General features: G+C 44.5%; 1 protein-coding gene across 5 annotated transcripts in view; it reads left to right on the forward strand.

The window, feature by feature from the left end:
* GRIN2B (glutamate ionotropic receptor NMDA type subunit 2B) overlaps positions 1-20,300 on the forward strand; it is a 294,512-nt gene that overhangs the window by 264,484 nt on the left and 9,728 nt on the right. For all 5 annotated transcript variants that reach the window (XM_068142627.1, XM_068142628.1, XM_068142629.1 and 2 more), the window contains 2 exons: positions 17,555-17,715; positions 19,742-19,929. In XM_068142627.1, coding sequence (XP_067998728.1) covers positions 17,555-17,715; positions 19,742-19,929 — 349 coding nt within the window. The remainder of the gene's footprint in view (positions 1-17,554; positions 17,716-19,741; positions 19,930-20,300) is intronic.

A 20,300-nucleotide genomic window follows, 5' to 3' on the forward strand; every position in this document is an offset into this window, starting at 1 on the left:
CCCTTCTTTACCTTTGCTGCTGGGAAAGCGTTCAGTGTTTTTCAGCCACATCATAGCTTTAGTGCCTAGTTTAAATAGCACAACTGCTCTTTGTTGGTATTCAGTTATATTTTTACATGTTTTAAGCTCTCCAGGAACAGATTACAAATAGAACTGAGCAGTGCTTGCTTGCATGATCCCAAACCACACCTCGATTGTCAGAAAAGAAATGAACTAATGGAGCTTTGGAGAAATGAACTAATGGAGCTTTGGAGACAAGGTGTATGCTGGCTGTAACCTGGTTTTTCAGGATGAGATCATTTGTCTGGGCAGGAAGGCTGGCCATTAGGCTAGCAAATATGAGCTGTTAGTTAGTTCTGGGAATAAATTCTGCCCATGGGGGTAAATCAGTGTGGTTTTGATGAGTTTCTATTGCTTGCATTCGAAGAAAAATGTTGGGTTTTTTGAGGCCTTTGGAAGCTTAGCACTAGAAATTGTTTCTTGTTCAGAGTGTGTTCCACTGCCTTGTTTACATGCACTGCATTCTGTCCTCACAGAGCATTTGCTTGTGCTGGCCTCTGCACACTGAAGATTTTGAAGAGGTTGCTCATGCATACAGGGGAGCACTGGCAGGCTCTTGAGGGTCTGAAGCTTTGCACTGTGCTTTATTTTTGTATTGCAGTGAGGTTACTCACAAGGAATTGAGTGTTGTGAGGCTCTATTGCCCATGCTGAATTTGTTACTCAATCACTGGGGCTGCTTAATGGGTCATTCCATTATAAAGCAACCAAGCAGCAACAGGTTCCACACACTGCTCTCAGGGATAGCAGCAACAAGAAGACTGCAAGTGGCAGCTTGCTGCTGCTGGAGTGGTTATAGGTACTGTCTTTTGTGTCACCTGTGATAGCCTGTAAATAAATGAATTGTGGCCAGACCCACTGTGTATACACTGTCCTGTGCAGCAGCAGCATGGAAATTCTGTGGTGGATTAATTTTAAGGGTTTTTTTCCCCCCTTTTGTTGTTTTCTCTTTTCCTGGAATTAAATATGACAATCCACACAGAAGTGTTCCTCTTATTTGTTTTAATTTCAGCTTCAGCTTGTTTCACTATGTCTCCACATCTGAAGTGTGCTGTGTTGAAGAGGGAGTGGAGGGGAGGCTGCTTTTCTTCTAGGTAGAAGCTGTTGTGGAGACTCTTTAGAAGCTGTGGTCTCTCTCAGACTGAAAGACTTTGTTCACAACCAGCCAGCCCTATCAGCATTAACATTAGTTTGTCACCATTAGGTTTTCAACTGTCTGAGCTAAATGGGATAGTTCACAGCTGTGATCTATTGTTTCAGGCTGTGCCTGGGCTCACAGAGAGCCACGCTTTCATTCTCACGTTTTTTCAAGACATTCTTCATACCTGCAGAGATATGTGCATGAAATACCAATTGAAGGCAGTAACTGCTGGAGCTTCACAGAGCCTTTGGACCCAAGTTTCTGGGCCTATTTTAGTAGATTTCACTGTAGGGCTGCTTATGTGTATTGGATTGAGGCCACTTTCTTCTACTTTTCTTTGCCAACATACCTGTGTTTGCTTTTGCTGTCCTAAAGCATTATGTGCTTTGTTTTGGGGGAAGAGAACGGGCACAGTACACACTTGGATCATTGCAGTGTGCCTCAAACAGAGCTGCTAGTGCAAGTACAACATTTGGGTAAAATTACAATCTACCAGGGCACCTGGAAACAGATGAAAATTGGATGGTAAAAAGTGAAGGCCAGCTGCTGCCTCTGGAGAGTAAAGACATGCGAATGAGGTTGATCTACTGAGCTAATGTGCCTCAAGGATTTCCACTCTCAGAACATGCATAAGGCCTTGCAGAGTCTGAAAGCAGCCATTCAGGCATCTGACAGGCTGCTCCAAGATGCCCTTGTTTGGGAGGAATTAACTCTCCTGAAAATTGTCTTTTCCCTCTTCTGAAGTCCACATGCTGCTTGCAGCTCACACACTCCCTCAATGAGCTACTTGGACAGGATGCAGGATACAGCCACATCCAGGGCAGGTGGAGGTGTGCTGTGCTCCACCTCAGTTTTGCAGCTGGCTTAAATTGGCCACTTCAGACTTTCAAAGGAGTCAGTCACTGACCAAAGCCAGGCAGCCAAGAGAAATGACTATAGCTTCCAGTTTGTTCTATCTCCAATGTGTGATCTAGTGTCCACAGCAGAAGTGAGGCAGATCAACCTTCTGGCCTGCTACATGAGCTGGCAAGGGAAGCTGTGTCCAGCTCAAGGTGTCAGCAGAGAATGTAATCCAAGCCAACAGGCAAAGAACTAAGTTATTTTAAGGGATATTGTTCCTACTTTCTAGACCCAGATCTGCTTGCAAATGTTTTTGTAAGCATGACAGTACCTGGGAAAGGTGTCCCACCGGCACTGTACAGCGGCCAAAATGCCAGATGCACTCACAAAATCCATTACTGTGTGTGCCTGGGGAACATTTGTCAAGGTCAGGCTGGCTACACCCTGTGACAGCCACCCTCAGGGTCTCCTTGGGCCCTCTTACTTGGGTCTTGCCTGGGGAGAGCTGCTCCAAGAGTTGCCTACAGATGCTGACATACTGCTTCCCCAGACAACTGGGCTGGAACGCTTTAGCTATCTAAAGACTTGGATGGTATTTTAGCCATACCCAAGCATGTACTCCCTAATGACATGCAAGACAATGGCTAATGTCATGTCCCCACTGTGCTATGTGGGTGCTTGAGCAGGCCTATCTGGGCTGGGCTGGAGTGGATCCTTTTCTGCTGGGGTAATAGGTTGGACTGAAGGGTGGTGGGAGACTCCCTGTAATGATCTTTGTGACCTCTGCCACTCTCTCTCTGGCCCAGGTGATGCTCACCCTGCTGAGTGCCACCACTTTGTGCTCAGCTGGTCCAAAACTAGTGCCACAGCTGACCTAGGAACCCACCTCATGCTGGCTCTTAATTCCCACATGTTAATCCCAGTAGCTGCTAAATCATACTTCCGACTGCAGCTTTTAATGCCAGTGTAGCTGTAGGCATTTGAGGGAGGAGAAACCCACTCATCTTTGTGAGCAGCACTGGCCCTGTGAGTTCTGCAGGCAAAAGCATGTTCTGACAGCATCTCCCTTCCAGCTCTTTGTGCTCTCAGCTTGCTGAACCACTCTCCTTGTGCACAGATGCTAATCCTGCACCCGCTGACTCCACTTTGTGCGGAGAAACAGCTGGATGTGGTCCTGGCAGGGGCAGAGCCATGCTGGGCAGGTCTGCTCTCTGGCCAGAGTTCTGTCCCTCACTGACAGTACCAGCAGGGCTGCATCCATCTGGGGTCCACGTTGGGGGCTGTTACAACCCTGACCTCCTGTGAAAGTCCTGCTGGTTAGTCCTATGAAGACAGACTGAGAGAGTTGTGGCTATTCAGTCTGGAGAAGAGAAGGCTCTGAGGAGACCTTATTGTGTCCTTTCAGTATCTGAAGGGGGCTACAAGAAAGCTGGGGAGGGACTTTTTAGGGTGTCAGCTAATGATAAGACTAGGGGGAATGGAGCAAAACTAGAAATGGGTAGACTCAGATTGGATATTAGGAAGAAGTTGTTCCCCATGAGGGTAGTGAGACACTGGAACAAGTTGCCCAGGGAGGTGATAGAAGTCCCATCCCTGGATGTTTTTAAGGCCAGGCTGGATGCTGGATCTGAGCAACCTGATGTAGTATGAGATGTCCCTGCCAATGGCAGGGGGGATTGGAGCTGGATGATCCTAGAGGTCCCTTCCAACCCTAACAATTCTGTGTTTCTCTGGCCTGTTGCAGTATGATGCAGTCAGCTCCCGGGTTTGGATTCTGTAATCAGGAGAGGTTAACCCAATTTCCAATAACAGGAGAGCTTCAGACACGTTGGAGAAACAAGTGCCTGAGGTGCTTCAGTCTAACGAAGGCAATAAATCCAGGAAAGATTATATAAGATGAACTAATGAGTGAAATAATCTGATAGCTCTATGTAATTTTCATTCATTTTGCAGTAGTAACAGAATAAAAAACCCAGCAAATGTGGACAGCCAGCAGGGCACTGAAATAAAACTATTTAGAAAGCAGTGGGTTAAGAATACTAATTAAAAGAAAATAGTATCTGTGCCTATAAATTAGTTGGAAATGCCAGAGAAGCTAATGAAGTATCAAGATGGTCATTTTGTAGATCACATGAAAAGGAGAGAAGTGGATTTCTGCATGCTTGCAAATTAATAGAGCTTGCTGAAACTTCACACACATGTGTTTGACTTGCCTGCTTTTTCAGGTGTCAATGAAATGCTGAGACAAAGGGCCTGTGTCTCTGCAGCATAGGTCAGCTGTTGGGTTTTTTTTCAACAGACAGATTTTTGGAGTTAAAATTGGCCAAAGTTTTACTGGGGGAAAAGAAAAAAATTAATCTAGGAGATCATAAGAGAGCAGAGGGAAATTCTGGCGTTTGCCTAAGTAGCTTATTTTAATATACTTGAAACACATTAATTTTTGATTTATTTTAGACGTGTTTTTGACTTGTCCCACCTGGAGTACTGTGTCCAGTTCTGGAGCCCCTGTTACAAGAGGGATATGGACATGCTGGAATGTGTCCAGAGAAGGGCCATGAGGATGAGCAGAGGGCTGGAGCACCTCTCCTGTGAGGACAGACTGGGGCTGTTCAGTCTGGAGAAAAGAAGGCTCTGAGGTGATTCTTGTGGCCTTCCAGTATCTGAAGGGGGCCTAGAAGAAGGCTGGGGAGGGACTTCTTAGGGTATCAGGGAGTGATAGGACTAGGGGGAATGGAATGAAGTGGGAGGTGGGGAGATTCAGGCTGGACATGAGGAAGAAGTTCTTCACCATGAGAGTGGAATGGGTTGTCCAGGGAGGTGGTTGAGGCCCCATCCCTGGAGGTGTTTAAGGCCAGGCTGGATGAGGCTCTGATCAGCCTGATCTAGTGTGGGGTGTCTCTGCCCATGGCAGGGGGGTTGGAACTAGATGATCCTTGTGGTCCCTTCCAGCCCTGGCTGATCCTACGATTCTGTGATTTTCTAAAGTCACTGCTCATAAAATTGCCCTATATTTAAAAAAAAAAAGAAAAATAAAGTTGTTTTTTTCCCCCTGTAACAATAGAAAGGGACAGAAGGAGATAATTGGAAGACAAACCAACACATGTTCTTCTGAGGTGAATGAAACATTTCCTTTTGATACGAAGCAAAAGCCTCACTGAAAAAAACCTGCAAAGAACCTGCTGTATTTCTGCAGTAATAGATGCCTGGTCATAAAACTGGAAAATGAATGATTTCCCACACTGTGCTCTGTGGCACATTAAATCTAATTTGGATGAGGATCCAAAACATGCAGAATGCTTAAGCAGGTGCTTAAGTTTGCGCTCATGAGTGGAGACTGTAAAGTCAACAGACTATTCTTCACAGGATTGAAGTTAAATGCTTTACTGAGCTTGCAGCTTTTGTACCACAAATACCTGCTCTGAAGTCTAAGAGAAATACTAAGCAGGTGTATCTGTCAGCTAGGCATTTTCCAAGGAGACCAAAAGCAGGGTCAGTCTTGTACCTTGTAAGGTCCTTAAGGAGAAGATTGTCTAAGTGGATAACTTGGAGGCAGCACAGGTCATCCACGGGACTGTGCACTGTACTGTCAACAGATACTTGTCTTTCATTTGACTTTCACATGTTTCTGTGTCATACAAAAGAAGTTTCATGTGCATGTCCAAAGTCAGAAAATCTGCAGACCTTTCAACAGTGATATGAGTTAGCTAGACAGAAGTTAGACCATGCTACTTCCAACTCAGTCCTCTTGTGAGTAAACCAGAACCTTTTAAAAAATGCAGAGTCTGATGCAGCTTACTTGACCAGCAAAACAAAAGCATAAGGAAGACCCAAACCCTTAAACCTCAGAATCATAGAACTTCAGAATGGCTTAGGATGGAGGTAACTTTAGAGATCATCTACTCCAACCTCCCTGCTGTGGGTAGAGATGCCTCTCAGCTGGACTAGGTTGCTCAAGGCCTCATTCAAACTGGCCTTGGACGCCTCCAGGAAGGGGGCAGCCACAACCTCCCTGGGTAATGTGTTCCAGTGTCTCACCACCCTCATACTGAAGAACTTCTTCCCAAGATCCAGTCTAAACCTACTCTCCCTCTCCTTAAAACCATCCCCCCTTGTCCTATTGATAGACACCTTTATGAAAGCCATGGTTTAGTCATGAGGTCTGTGGTGACAGGTAGGACTTGATGATCTTTGAGGTTTCTTCCAACCTTGGTGATTCTGTGATTCTGTGAAAAGTCCCTCTCCAGCCCCCCTGTAGGTTCCCTTTAGATATTGGAAGGCAGCTATAAGGTTCCCATCAGAGCCTTCTCTTCTCCAGGCTGAACAACCCCAGCTCCCTCAGCCTATCCTTATAGCAGAGGTGCTCCGTCCCTTGGATTATCTTTGTGGCACTCTTCTGAACTCACTCCAACAGTTCTAAGTCCTTCTTATGCTGGGGACAACACAACTAGATGCAGTGTAGGGTAGTTGAATTTCTTTAGCGGCCTCAAGCTGCAACAGGGTAGGTTTAGGCTGGACATAAGGACTATTTTTTTCACAGAGTGGTCAAACACTGGAATGGGCTGCCCAGGGAGGTGGTTGAGTCACCAACCCTGGATGTCTTTAAAGGTTGTTTTAGATGTGGTGTTTGGGGATATGGTTTAGGGGTGAACTTTGAGGCGCAGGCTTATCAGTTGGACTGGACAATCCTGAGCTATTAAAGTACCTACAGCATATTGTGTGTTAGTGGTAGATCTTTTTAACTGGTAACTTACATTTATTGCTTCCATAAAAATGAGTGCAGGTAATTTGTCACAGTTGTAGCTGGGTAGGTTTATCTCAGATTTAGTCATTTTGCACTCTTTGGGTTGGCACAGTTTTTAGGCTTTCTGAAATCCAGGGAACAAACCTCTGTGCCTGTGTGCTAGGAAGTGATTCAGTAATTTTTAAAGCTATAGATGTTTAAAGTCAGTGGGTTTTAAGCATGCTTCCCCCCCACCCCCCCCACCCCTTTGCTTCAGTCCTACTTTCTTTGTCATTCTCCCTCTTCTTATTAAGCTCAGCGCTGTATAGCACAGAGATGCAAGGAGGCTGTGATAAACTTTAGCCTTGACTCAGTCTCTCAGGATTCTCTTCTCTGTTGATCTGGAGGGTTTTAATGGCAGTAAAAACTTGTAATGGAACTTTTCAGGATCAGTGGTAGTTATAAGGCAGTTTAGTTGAGAATGTAGAGAGGTAAAATAGAAGAGAAGGGGATACTCTGAGTCAGACCATAGCTTTAATTGATCATTACTGGAAAGGGAGACAGGTAACCCTGTGGGCTTTGCTGATGGCACAGATGGGAGTCACTGAATGATGGATGCCAGTTATGAAGCCATGGCATGGTCCTTAGTTTGCCATTTTCATAGTTTCATAGTTTCATTCAGGGTTGGAAGGGACCACAAGGATCATCTAGTTCCAACCCCCCTGCCATGGGCAGGGACACCCCACACTAGATCAGGCTGGACAGAGCCTCATCCAGCCTGCTCTTAAACACCCCCAGGGACGGGGCCTCGACCACCTCCCTGGACAACACATTCCAGGGTTTCACCACTCTCATGGTGAAGAACCTCCTCCTCACATCTAGCCTGAATCTCCCCACCTCCAGCTTCATTCCATTCCCCCTAGTCCTATCACTACCTGAGATCCTGAGAAGTCCTTCCCCAGCCTTCCTGTAGGCCCCCTTCAGATACTGGAAGGCCACAATTCCCATTCGACCCTACCCCACTGCACTGTTGTCCTGGCCTTTCCTAAGTCTTGATCCTTACTTACTCCTCCTTTTCATCTTCCTTTTAACTGTCTCTTGGAGCTAACCCTTTGGAGGCTCTGGACAAATTTGGTTGCTTCTGTACTAATTGTTTGGCAGTCTGGAAAAAGCCATCTTTGGAGAGTTATGTAAGTAGAAGGTTGGGGGGGGTGGAGCAATAGACTGTCCTGCGTCCCACATCAGTATAAGTCAGTGGAGAGGGAAGCAATGAATATTTTTATTTATTATTTATATGGTGCCAGAAATGTACTTGGCACTCTGCAGTCAAATAAAAGACAATGACCCTGCCACCAGGATTTGGGAGCCTGAGAGATGAGAGCTGGCCTCCTTCATCTGAATGCTGAGGGTTGATTTGCTGGTGGGAAGAGGATGGGAGGAAGAAATCTATAGAATGAAAAAAACCCCACTGCAGCAGCCCCTCTCTGCACTTTCATTATTCATGCCTAGTGACCATGACATTTGAAGTTATGTGTACATGAATTTACTTGATAAATACTTGGCAGGTTGTAACTTCCTATTTTCCCAAGCATTTTTACTTCACCTGGTGGAAAGAAGCCCTTTTCTCCCCCAGGCCTTTGGCTAATCAAACTTTCTCTGAGTCTTGGTGGCCCTTAAGGCTTGCTTGCTTCAGGTATACCTGCTCAGTGCCCCAGGACTCATAAGGGAGTGACAGGGCTTTAATTTCTCTGGTGGTGTTGCTTGCAGATGGGAAGCAGCTCTCTGCAGAAGGCTATAGAGGGCATTATTTTCCACCCCTGGGATGGTGTTGGATGCCCCAGCAGCCATGCCTCAAGTGCTGTGCTTTTTGCTTTGTCTCCCTCCCTGCAGAGGTGCTTAAGAAATTGCTCTACTGTGATGATTAAGCTTTTCTAATTGGATGAAAAATCTGTACACAGTGAAACCTTTGTGAGGTTTTCCAGACCTGTGCAGGGTTTTGCTCTGATGCCCAGTGGTTGGTACACACATACAGGGTGCTGAAGCTGGTTGGCTGCTATTAGTTCTCAGAAGTTAGGAGGCTCTGACCTGTCTTAGTGAAAATGTATGAAGAATGAAATTGTTCCCTTACCAAACGATACCTTCTGTGCATTTCTCATTGCTTCATAATATGTTAACCATCTGTCTCATGTGCAAACAAAGCAGATTTCAAACTCCTCTGCACTTAGCTGCCACCTCTCCTCCTAAAGTCTTTTTCATCAGTTAATTTCCTCCCTCTGAGTGAACATCTACAGTTCTAATGATATTAGCATGAGTGTGCTAACTGGCACCTTTCTGTCTCACTCATTTCTCTTCTGCTCTTGAATGAGATTGTTCAGTAGATGCTTTTGCCCCATGGTGTTTAGCATCCAAGGAAGCTGACTTCCAAGAATGGAATGTATGGCACAATTTGATACTAGGATAATTAGATGATCTCCATCCTCTACCTGCATGTAAGCAAAAATTTTGTGAACTCTAGCTTAGATACTTAATTGCAACAGATATGATTATAGCAAAAATTTGGTGAACTTTAGCTTAGATACATAGCCTACTTAATTGCAACAGATATGATTATGCTCATCTGATACCACACCTAAGAGTAAGGGCTGTGCAAGGAGCTTTTGTCTCTGACTGGTGAAGCTCAGTGATTCCACTACAGATGTTATGGTTGATTCTGTCCATATGTGCTAGTCTGATCCTGGAACAGCTCCACAGGCCTGGTGTATCCATAATGCCCAGGACAGCAGAAAGGCAGTGTGGTCCCAGTGTGGACCAGTGTAGGTTTGACCAAGGAAGATGTGGGACCCCTGCAATGCCATCTGTTTGGGGCAACACTGCACTGCCCAAGGTTTTCAGCCTTCTTCTCTGTGCAGAAGCATCACAGAGCAGATCTGCACATAGCAATCCAGCTTGCAGAGGGGCTGTACAGTCCTACTGTGTGCAATGCTCTGGCAATAACTGCATGTGATGGCAGCTTCTTCCACCAATTGGATCTCTGCTTTCATCAGTTATTTTACAAGGACAACTATTTTTAAAGTTGCTATATTTGAACTCCCTTCTTTTGCTTTTACCTGCCCCCCTCTCCACCCCCTCCACCTCTGCATTGTCCCTAGGTTGCTCCTTTCCCTTCCCTGACCCATGTATGTCCCTATTTCACCACTAGACATTTACTGATATTTTTCTTCTTGCCTATGGGTCTGACCCACCCTGCATCTTCCTTTAAAAGTGACTTTAATTTTTCTCCAACTTTCTGGCAGTCACTGCACTAACTGATAACTCCTTTCTTAGTCACATCTTGGGAAATTCATGAGTGAATGCAGTATGCAAAGCAAGACCAGAGAATCTGAAACATCACTGAGTACTGAATAATAAGATAAACCACAAAGTCAAAGTCTAAGAAAGCACAAGAGATTTTTTGCCCTCCCAGAACTGGCTTATATTGGGTTGGGTACTGTCCATTCTTCTTTTGTTTGTTTGTTTTTCTTTGGGATTGTTGTTTTGTTTAGGGATATATTGTTTGTTTGGTAAATAAAAGAATTTGGGGGTTTATGACTGCAGTCTTAGGGCTGATTTCTGTGACTAAGCCAAACAATCAGGAAGAGTTGATGTGATGACTTGATTCTGACCTGCAAAGAGTCCCAGCTGCTGCATAGGAGGTAGAGGTTACCCTCTACCCTGTGAGGGAATGCAGAAAAGGGGAAAGTGAAGCTAGCATAAAAGGATAATCTGAAAATTTGTAGTCACTTAGAAATGGCTGTGAATTCCACCTTGGGACTAAAAAGTGTCTGCAATGTCAAAACTAGGTAACTGTGCAGAGGGGAATGCTTTAGAAATGAAGCTTGAGCACTATCTGTGCAAGAGATTCATGACTAATAGAGGAATAAGCAGCACAATCTCTTTATTCTGCTCTCCTAGCAGATTACTGTACCAGTGCTAAGATCTAAGTTTCCAGTATGATTTTCTGCCTGCCCTGTTGGGCTGGCACACTCCTAGCTGAGATGCTAATGTAAAAGTGTCCTGTGACAACAGACCAAGGCTCCATGCTGGGAATCTGTGGAGCATTTCTACTAGGACAGGTAGTGGGACCCAGTTGTGTGGATGTGCCTCTGTGCATGATCCAGCTGGATAAAGAAAAGAATACAGCAAAAGCCCTGAAGATAGTGCTGGCAGTGATGAGTGACATTCCAGAAACAAACTGGTCACCACTTGAATGAAGATCAGGACAGTTACAGCTTTGAAGAACTTGCAAGCTGCAGATACCAGGACTAAAGGACAGAAGGAAAATTATATAACATAGAGAGGCACTGAGGAAAGTAATCATGTGCATTAACTCTCACTAGCAATGCTTTTATTGTCTGACTGAGAGGTTTTTTAGTTTAATGTTCTCTCACCCTCTTGGAATTCTGATCAGATTGTCCTGGGTATGGTGGAGAGTATGTTCCCCAGCCAAAGGCAAGTCAAAGAAAGACCTCCTGGCTACAGCCAAAGGACAACAACAGAAATGGTTGCAGCTCTTGCTATAGTACAGCTTGCAAAGAAAGACTGAGGAAACTGCACAAACAGCACTGGTCAGGCCACACCTTGTGTCCAGTTCGGGGCCCCTCAGTTTAGGAAAGATGTTGAGTTGCTGGAACATGTCCAGAGAAGGACAACAAAGCTGGGGAGGGATTTGGAGCACAAGCTGTGAGGAGAGGCTGAGGGAGCTGGGGTTGCTCAGCCTGGAGAAGAGGAGGCTCAGGGGAGACCTTATTGCAGTCTACATCTACCTGAAGGGAGGTTGTAGCCAGGTGGGGGTTGGTCTCTTCTCCCAGGCAACCAGCACCAAAACAACAGGACACAGTCTCAAGCTACACCAGGGGAGGTTTAGGCTGGATGTTAGGGAGAAATTCTTCATAGAAAGAGTGATTGGCCATTGGAATATGCTGCCCAGGGAGGTGGTGGAGTCACCATGACTGGAGGTGTTTAGGAAGAGACTGGATGGGGCACTTAGTGCCATGGTTTAGTTGATTAGATAGTGTTGGATGATGGGTTGGACTCAGTGATCTCAAAGGTCTTTTCCAACCTGGTCTATTCCTATTCCTATTCTATAACTGTGCCTCTTTAGCCCCAATGCAAGGACATGGAGAAGAAACTGCTCAACAGTCTTCATAAACTAGAGCAAGAGGGGACAATCAGGAATCTTTGGGCAATACAGAGAGGTTGTGCTAAAATTATACACTTGAGCATGGACTTTGCTCATGTCACTAAATCTTATGTTGCAGCTGACTAATAAATGCCATGTTTTTCAGAGATATTTGGCCTATGCCATAACAGATGTCTGCTGGTTGTACAGCTGCCAAAAGAGCAAGCAGAGTGCTGCTTATAGGTGCCTGTGCAAAAGCTTGTGACTGATGCTTGATGAGCAAGTTCCAGAGAGTGGTGGTCACACAGCAGCTGGCTCCCTGTATTTTTGGTGGGAGAAACTGTCCCAGGGGCCAAATGGTCCAGTGGCTAGGTTCAGCTGTGTACATGTAGAAGTCTAGAGCAAATTTAGTTGCATCAGTGTAGCCAAAATATCACAAAGAGGCTGGCAGATCTGACACAGGGGCTATGAGACACTGGCTTGCAGGGTGAATTAAAGGACTGGAAGCCCTGCTGTATGAAGAAAGGCTGGGAGAACTGGGTTTGTTCAGCCTTGAGAAGAGAAGGCTTAGGGGAGACCTTATTGCCATGTATCAGCACACAAAGAGTGGCTACTAAGAAGATGAAGATTCCTTCTTACAGATGGAAATGACAAGAGGCAATGGGTGCAAATTACCCCTGGGGGGGATTCTAATTGGAATCAAAGGAAAAATTTTCACCATGAGAACAGTCAGACATTGGAATAATATCCCAAGGGAAATAATGGATTCTCCTTCACTGGATTCAGTTTTAAGACTCAGCTGGGGTACCTCATTTCAACTATACTATTACCTAGAAAGGCTTGACCAGATAATCCTTAGGGCCCCTTCCAACCTGGCATTTTATGATTCTCTGAAATTCCTTGGAGCATCTCAGCTTGGCAAATGAAACTGAATGCAGAATATCTATCATGGGCTGAAGTTCCTTTGGACTTGCAGCTAACAAAGGAACTAAACCTGGGGACCTTAGTTTGATGGGTCAGAACTGTGGAGCTTCCTGTGCCAGAAAATTTTAACTGCAAGCCTGGTTCTTGCAAAGGGAAAGGAGCCCTTCCAGAGGAGCTGTGTAAGGGCAAGGCACTACACGCATTCACACCAAGTTTTGCCAGCTCATTAAGTTATCCAGCAGGGGATGATCTTTTTTTTTTTCCTCCTTTTTCTTTCTGTAAAAGCAGTGTAGAAGTAGATCAACTGATAAAAAGGAGCCTTTTTGTTGTGAAAGCTTGCTGAGTTTGGGAAACTGCTTTCAATGCTATTGGCAAACACTTTACAGTGCAAACAGGGCCTACATCAGGCAGATAAATAAGTGCAGATGCGCTTTTCTGTAGGAACCATTTGGCAATAGACAATATATTGACAAAAAAAAAATACCTCATCGAATTAATTGTGGCCAATTAGACATAACCCCTTCCCCTCATCCCTGAATCCCCTCCAATCACGGCTGCCTGAATGGGAAGAGCTTCTATCACCTGTTTCATTATGCAGATTGATATTCGAACATCTGAGAACAATGCTGCTTTCCGCCCGGCACGGCTCCAAATTGCTAATGAAACGGCTCTGCCAGACAAGTCACTTAAACCCATTCTCGCTGCTGCTGCTGACAGCTCTCATGGCGAGGTGTGGGGGGAAGTGGGAAAGGGGCTCTTCACTCTGAATGTGCTAATAGCCCCCAGCCTGTGTGTTTATCACTCTCCAGAGCAGGAGGATTTCTGCTCTCTGACTCTCAGAGGTTGCTTTCCCAAAGCCGTGGTGAGATTTGGACTTAACGCTTCTAGATTTCAATTTGTGCAGTGAAAGGCTGAAGAGGCAGGCAAACTGCTGGGTTCTGAACACAGATGTCTCATGTCCCAGGGCTACCCCAGCCCTTCAGGCACACTTCCCTTTTCTACTTCCCACTCCCTTCCCTAGCATCCACCTTCCTCCTACATTTGATGTGAAGCGAGCTCCGTAAGATTTTTCTCATGGCCCATAGAGTGGCACATCACCTTGGACGCAAGGGGAGCATCTCATGACTTAGGTCCCATAGTGGGTCAGCTGGAGACTGCAGGGTGGGGTACACCTAGCTGAGTCCTGTGGTCTCCCTTTCAGGCAGTGATCCCTTGAGGTAGATAGTGCTGGACAGCAGGACAGGGCTCCTGCTGCAGGGAAGTGTGATGTGGGACTCCTACAGGTGTGGATCCTCCTGTACAACCCCTTTTGCCACTCCCTGTGACTCTCTGCAGCTGGGTTTGCTCAGCAACTGGTGCAGTAACTTACCTTCCCCTCCCCTGTTATCACAATTCTTTGTCAGAGCCTGACAAAACTCCTCTTTGCAGATGCCTGGAGTACAGTAGCTGTGAATTAGGGCTATGGCAGCAGAAGCATTTACATGAAATGATGTGAGAGTTCTCTCTCTAATCTAAATTCTAACCATTTCTGTGGTTAATTCCTTTGTCAATATTTACAGAGGCATTGAGATTACCTCTGCACAGGCTACCTCCATGTGATGGCCCTGCATTGTGCCTCAGCTGCTATCTCGTGTCTCTCAGACTCCTCCTAGATGAGCTTGCCAAAGTGCCCTGCTTCCCTGAGGCTGACATGTCTGACCAGGCTCATTTTCCTAGCCTCTGTGAGAGGCCTCACAAGTGGCTTTCCTTACTGAACTCTTTGACAGCAATGTCAATTAACTTTCCTCCTTATGGATCTTCTCCAATTCCTCCACACATGTTCCTCCACTGTGTTGCTAGGAGAGAACACACTCATTCCTAATCTGTCCCATGTATTTTCTGGGAAGGCTTGTATGTTGTCTTGTTCCTTCAGAATGAGCTGTCTGGGACAGAAGTGAAGTCAGAAAGATGCAGCAGTCTTTGGAGATTCCTCTAGAATTGGGTTTTTTCCAGTTGCCAAACCCAGTAATTTCCTTCAAGAGGAATATTTTAATTTATTTATTGATTGTCCAGGAGGTTAAAAGTTAAATATGGAATCTTTCACCTCTGGTTTCTGTGGTGGGTTAAAGTTTCCCATTCACATTACCTGAGCATGACCAGCTCAGTTGGAAGCAAATGGCAGCTGTATTTACAAAGCAAAAACTACACTCTACAATGGAATGCAATGAATGTGTACAAAAATATGCAGTATTTACCATACTATACAGGTATTTACAATCAGAAAACAGCAAGGAAACCCCCCTGGTCAAAACGACCAGGGAAGCTGCTGCACTCCCCCCAAAACCTCCCAAACCTCTTTGTACCAAAAGAGAGAGAGAAGCTGGAAGAAAGCAGTTTTACCCTTATCTCAAGGTCAGAAACGTTATCCTCCCAGCAGAACAGCCAGACCAGAGAAGAAAAGAAGGAATGGGAATGAAATGCAATGTGCAAGATTGTTAGGGTACATCTGCATCCATCCCACACATTCTGGCCAATGAAATTCATTTAGAATAATCTTTTGTTTCCCTTTTTGCACCCAATAGTGAATTGTTTGCATTTTTCTACTTTTCTGCTCAAAATCTGCAGCTAATTTTTAAAGGCATAGCCTAAAACTGCCACAGCTTCTAAGAGTGGACAACAAATGGTTCAGAGGTGGGATTGCTTCCTTTATCATAGCTCAGCCTGACTCTATAATCCTTCTTATTCTGGTTGATAGACACAGTGATGGAAGCAAATGAGACTAGAGATTTTTTCACTGATAATGGAGGGTGAACACTGGCTGGGGCCTCATCTTCTCTTGACAGCCTTTGAGCCCAGAGAGAGGCTCACATATCTGCTGCTTCTCCAAAGGACATGCTGAAACTGGGGGCACATCATCCTTGGTTGGGGCTGCCTGCTGTTTGTCCTGCTGACTTTATTCTATTGGTGATGGGGGGTGCCCCATCTGTCTTCAAGGCTGGCTCCGGCAAGCTTTGGGGAAACAACCTGCCCACTTTGCAAACTCCTGTTTGAGAATGTCATGGGGAAGGCTCTGTTCCCTTGCATCTAGCATGGCAATGGCCTTCTTCTGATGGGTCCCCTAAGCTGCTGTGATAATCAGCTTGGTAAAAAAGGAATACTTTTAGCACACTGCAGGGATTTTTCTCCCATCAAAGTTTGCTTTCATTACAGATTTTGATATCTGTGGGTTTGTCCTCATCCCTAGGGAGTGTGGCAAGTTTCAAAGAGCCACCTTACTGCCTGTTTTATGCTATGTGAAGCCTCTTCTTTTTGGTGATGTGCCAACCTCTGTTTCAGAACCCAGTCCTGATGTTTTCTGTTGACTTAAAGCAGTAAGACATGAGTCTTCTCTCACACGCTTGTGTGCATGAACAAGCTAGCCCATCTTACCATCCAGACTGGAGAGATGATTCCTTACACAGCCAGATGAGTTGTGTGGTGCACAGAAAGAGGTGATGTGAACAGTGTGTTCACCTACCCCCAGACACAGGTCTTGGTTGGCCTTATTGCTGATGTGCTTTAAAGCCACTGCTTTAGTGGCTTTGGCCTCAGCTGAGTTGACTGGGTTCCCAACTGGCTTTCAGGAGAACAAGTGTCATCTGCATGATTTTTAAGGTGTCACCAACATGTTTTTTAAGGTATAGCTATAGACTATAGACTTTAAGCTATAGCCCATTTCCACTATAGAGGATGGCTGCATATATTAATATACCAGGTGAACTGTGGTCTTAACGTAAGTATGTTCTTAGTGCCCTTCTCAGGATGGTGTAAATACAGAGTCACAGTTGGGAGTCAAGAACTAGCACCAGACAAGCTGTTTGATATATCAAGAAAGGAGGGAGCTTCCCTCCACTGAACTTATCTTTGCATCTTTTACTTTGCTGCTTATTCAGTTCCTGGCTTGCAGTTCTGTGCTTCTTCCCATTTGCTGGTTTTAGGGGTTTTAAGCAGTCTTCATAATTGACAGTCTAAATTTTACTGCTCATAAAACCCCAGAGAGCATTGATTATGTCTTGAGTTAAGCAAGTAGCATATAAAATCTCACAGCCTTGCAGCTGTATGACAATGTTATGATGAATGTATTTCTTGGGAGCAGCAAAAGGGTTTGGAGTACTCTGCCAGCTTTGTTCTGGGCTTCAAATGTTACTAGTAACTTGCAGCCACTAATCACAATTTATTTAGGGCATTTGCCTGACCATTCTTTTGGTGAAGAGGGTGTGAGGTGTTCTGAGAGGCATCTCTCCTCATTAATTGCTTTTCTACTTCAGTCAGGATCAGGATGTGCAATGGCACCTACAGAGCTGAAACAGATCATGCTTAGGAACTAAATGACACTGGATAGAATGCACGTAGGTTTTACTGAACAACCTTAAACTGACTGTGTTCCAAAGCTGCTGTTAGCTTTTCCTTTTCCTTTCCCCTTTTATCTAACCTCCTTTTAACCTCTAGCTATTTTATGCACTTAATCCAAAATGGACAAGAAGTCTGGGGTGCTCATATTCACTTCTTGGTTCTTAGGCACCAACAGGGGATGCCTGTGATGAAAACAGTGCAATATAGTATCTTCTCAATAATGTTTTCTACATGCTAGTAGAATAAATCAGGATTACATTCCAAGGAGAATGTGCTCTTCCATTCAGATGACTGCTTCTTGCTGAAAGATTGTGAGAAATCTTCTTTTTCTGTCTCTCCAGTTCCAGAAACCCAATGACTTCTCCCCCCCTTTCCGCTTTGGGACGGTTCCCAATGGCAGCACAGAAAGGAACATTCGCAACAACTACCCTGAAATGCACAGCTACATGGTGAAGTTCAATCAGAGAGGGGTGGATGATGCATTGTTCTCACTGAAGACTGGGTAAGGCTTTCTTCTTCCATGGTTGCTCACCAGAGAAACCTGACTTTCTGACTGGAAAGAAGTTGGTGAGGTTTGGAAAGTGAGCCTCCATCCATGTTTAAAAGTATACCGAGACCACACACAGTAAAAGAGAATAATTGTGGCTTCATTTTGACATCTGCATAATAGTTTCTGGGCTTGCTGAATTTATAAGACTATTAAAAAATAAATAAGTAAAAGGAGAGCATTATCTGTACCCCTGTGTACATTTGCCTCGTGCCCATTTGCCTTGCGTGTATTAGTCCCAAAGACCTTACTTCATTAAGATGTTTCATGCTGATGGGTCTTTATGCATACCCAGGAGAAGCCCACAGACCTCTGTAGACAAAGTTTTATTCAGAGTGTTTATGCTGTCATCTGGAAATCCCTTTGTTTTCCCTCCTTCTGTGTATAAAAGATTATGTTAATCAGGAAACTGCAACAATCTTTGTCAGACTAATCCCACCCCAGTGTATCACTAACTAATCTAGCGTAATGGAAGGTGTGCTTGAAGCAAGTAGTTGGGAAGTAGCCCTTCCCTCCAGCATATTTTAGTATCAAGGGCTGACTGAAACACTTGAATAATAAGGAAGTTATATAAAATGGGAGCATTTCCTTGGGTACTTTGGGAAATGTGAGGGGAAAAACATTAGGAAAAAGTATGTTTGAACAGCTCATCCTATTTTGATAGCAGAGAGTCTGTAAAGGACCCAACCTGAAAAGCCTTCCTCCTAGAGATGGCCGTTTTGGTTGTCAGAGCCCAGCCCCAGTGGAAAAAAAAGACCACATACTTGCTTATCTTTCTGTTGCACTCTGACAAGAAAGTTCATTCCAAAGCACAAATGAAGATGTTCAGCCAATTTAATTAGCAGATTGACTGAATGTCCTTAAACCTGTTTGTCAGGTTCAGAGGCACACAGCACATTATAAATGATTGTACCATTGTTGGATGCCATCCTGGGAAGGTAGATGTGCCAGGATAGTCATAATCCAGGAAATAAATATGCAGTGTCTTGGAAATATATGGATGAACTAGAGCTCTTCACTTGTGGTAGATGTCATCCTGGCTTCATAACCACCCTTGGACAGACTTCCTCATAGATACACCCTTGAACTGAGATAATTACCATCTTGGAAAAATGTATGTGAAAGGGGTGGGTTGAAAAAATAGCCTGGGTATGAGAATATGCACATGAAAGACCCTTTGGTCTTTCACCAGGAAGTACTTCATATCAGATCTAGTGGAAGGATTTGCTTGTTGGCTGCCTCTGATTGTGTGGAAAATGCAGCCCCCTGAATCTGCCCCCCACACCTAAATCAATTTGCTGCAGTGAGAGGAAGGAACTCATCAGTGTGTTGTGCTGTCTAGCTGTCCCAGGCCATAATAGGGATTTCTCTGTATTGAAATAGAATTTTTCATGTGGTTTTCAGCTAAGCACTCTGCACCAGAGCGCTACTCAATATGGTAAACCACAAAGTTGCTGTTGTGGCCACTTTATATCGGTAAAGATCCAGCAGTGCTTTTCACAGTAACTGAGGAGTTAAAAAAATTCCATGTGGCTCACTTAAGTTATGCCAGCATTTTGAATTGGAGATAATTTTTCCTTAGTCCAACTCCTGCTTTGCTATCTGCTATTGATACACTTTATAAAGCATTTTAGGTTCCTTTTGAGATGAAAGGCAGCACAGAAGTATGAGCTATTCTTAGGACTATATATCCCCTCAACTTCCTCTTCATTCATCTTTATCTTGCCCTGTGTTTGTATTCCAAATTTTCTTTCAGATCAGAAATGGTGATTATCAAAGAGTCAGAAAGAAATAGACAGCCCTCATTTATAATGTAGCCTCAGATTTGAGTTATTTCTGATGAAAATGAAGATGCAACCTACTGTGGTCTAGCTGAAAGAGATTAATTTCTGCCTTAATTACCTGAGAACATCTTTGAACTGACACAGATTCTACGTTTTTTTTGTGTACTCTACCTCTCTTCTTTCTTGCACCTGTGCAGGAAGTTGGATGCTTTCATTTATGATGCAGCAGTGCTAAACTACATGGCTGGCAGAGATGAAGGCTGCAAGCTGGTGACAATTGGGAGTGGGAAAGTGTTTGCCTCCACTGGGTATGGCATCGCTATCCAAAAGGACTCAGGCTGGAAGCGCCAGGTTGATCTTGCCATTCTACAGCTTTTTGGAGATGGTGAGTGACAAGAAAAAGAGGCATTGGAGTTTTCCTAGGAAGTACTAAGTTTTACACAGAAGAAACAGAAGTCCCTAACTCTGTTGCTTCAGACTTGAGTTGAGAACAGGAAGTCATTAACAAGGGTTTGTTTAGAGGCATTGCACCAAAAATGTGAGGATGTCACTTGTTTAATGTTGTTGATTCAATATCAAAAGCAATGTCAAAAGCACTAAAGGTTTCATAGAACCAGCTCAGATGTGTTTGTGAAAAATACCTTGTGTGAAGAATGCCTTGTAAAAACAAGATCTTTGGTGTAAAGATTTCACTACCTTTGAGGTTTTGTCATGACTAAACCCACTAATTATACTGGACTTCCCATGGTCATCCCA

The sequence above is a fragment of the Melanerpes formicivorus genome, unplaced genomic scaffold, assembly GCF_026170545.1.
Source record: "Melanerpes formicivorus ecotype bairdi unplaced genomic scaffold, bMelFor1.0.p_v2 SCAF_8, whole genome shotgun sequence".
Classification (NCBI taxonomy): Eukaryota; Metazoa; Chordata; class Aves; order Piciformes; family Picidae; genus Melanerpes; species Melanerpes formicivorus.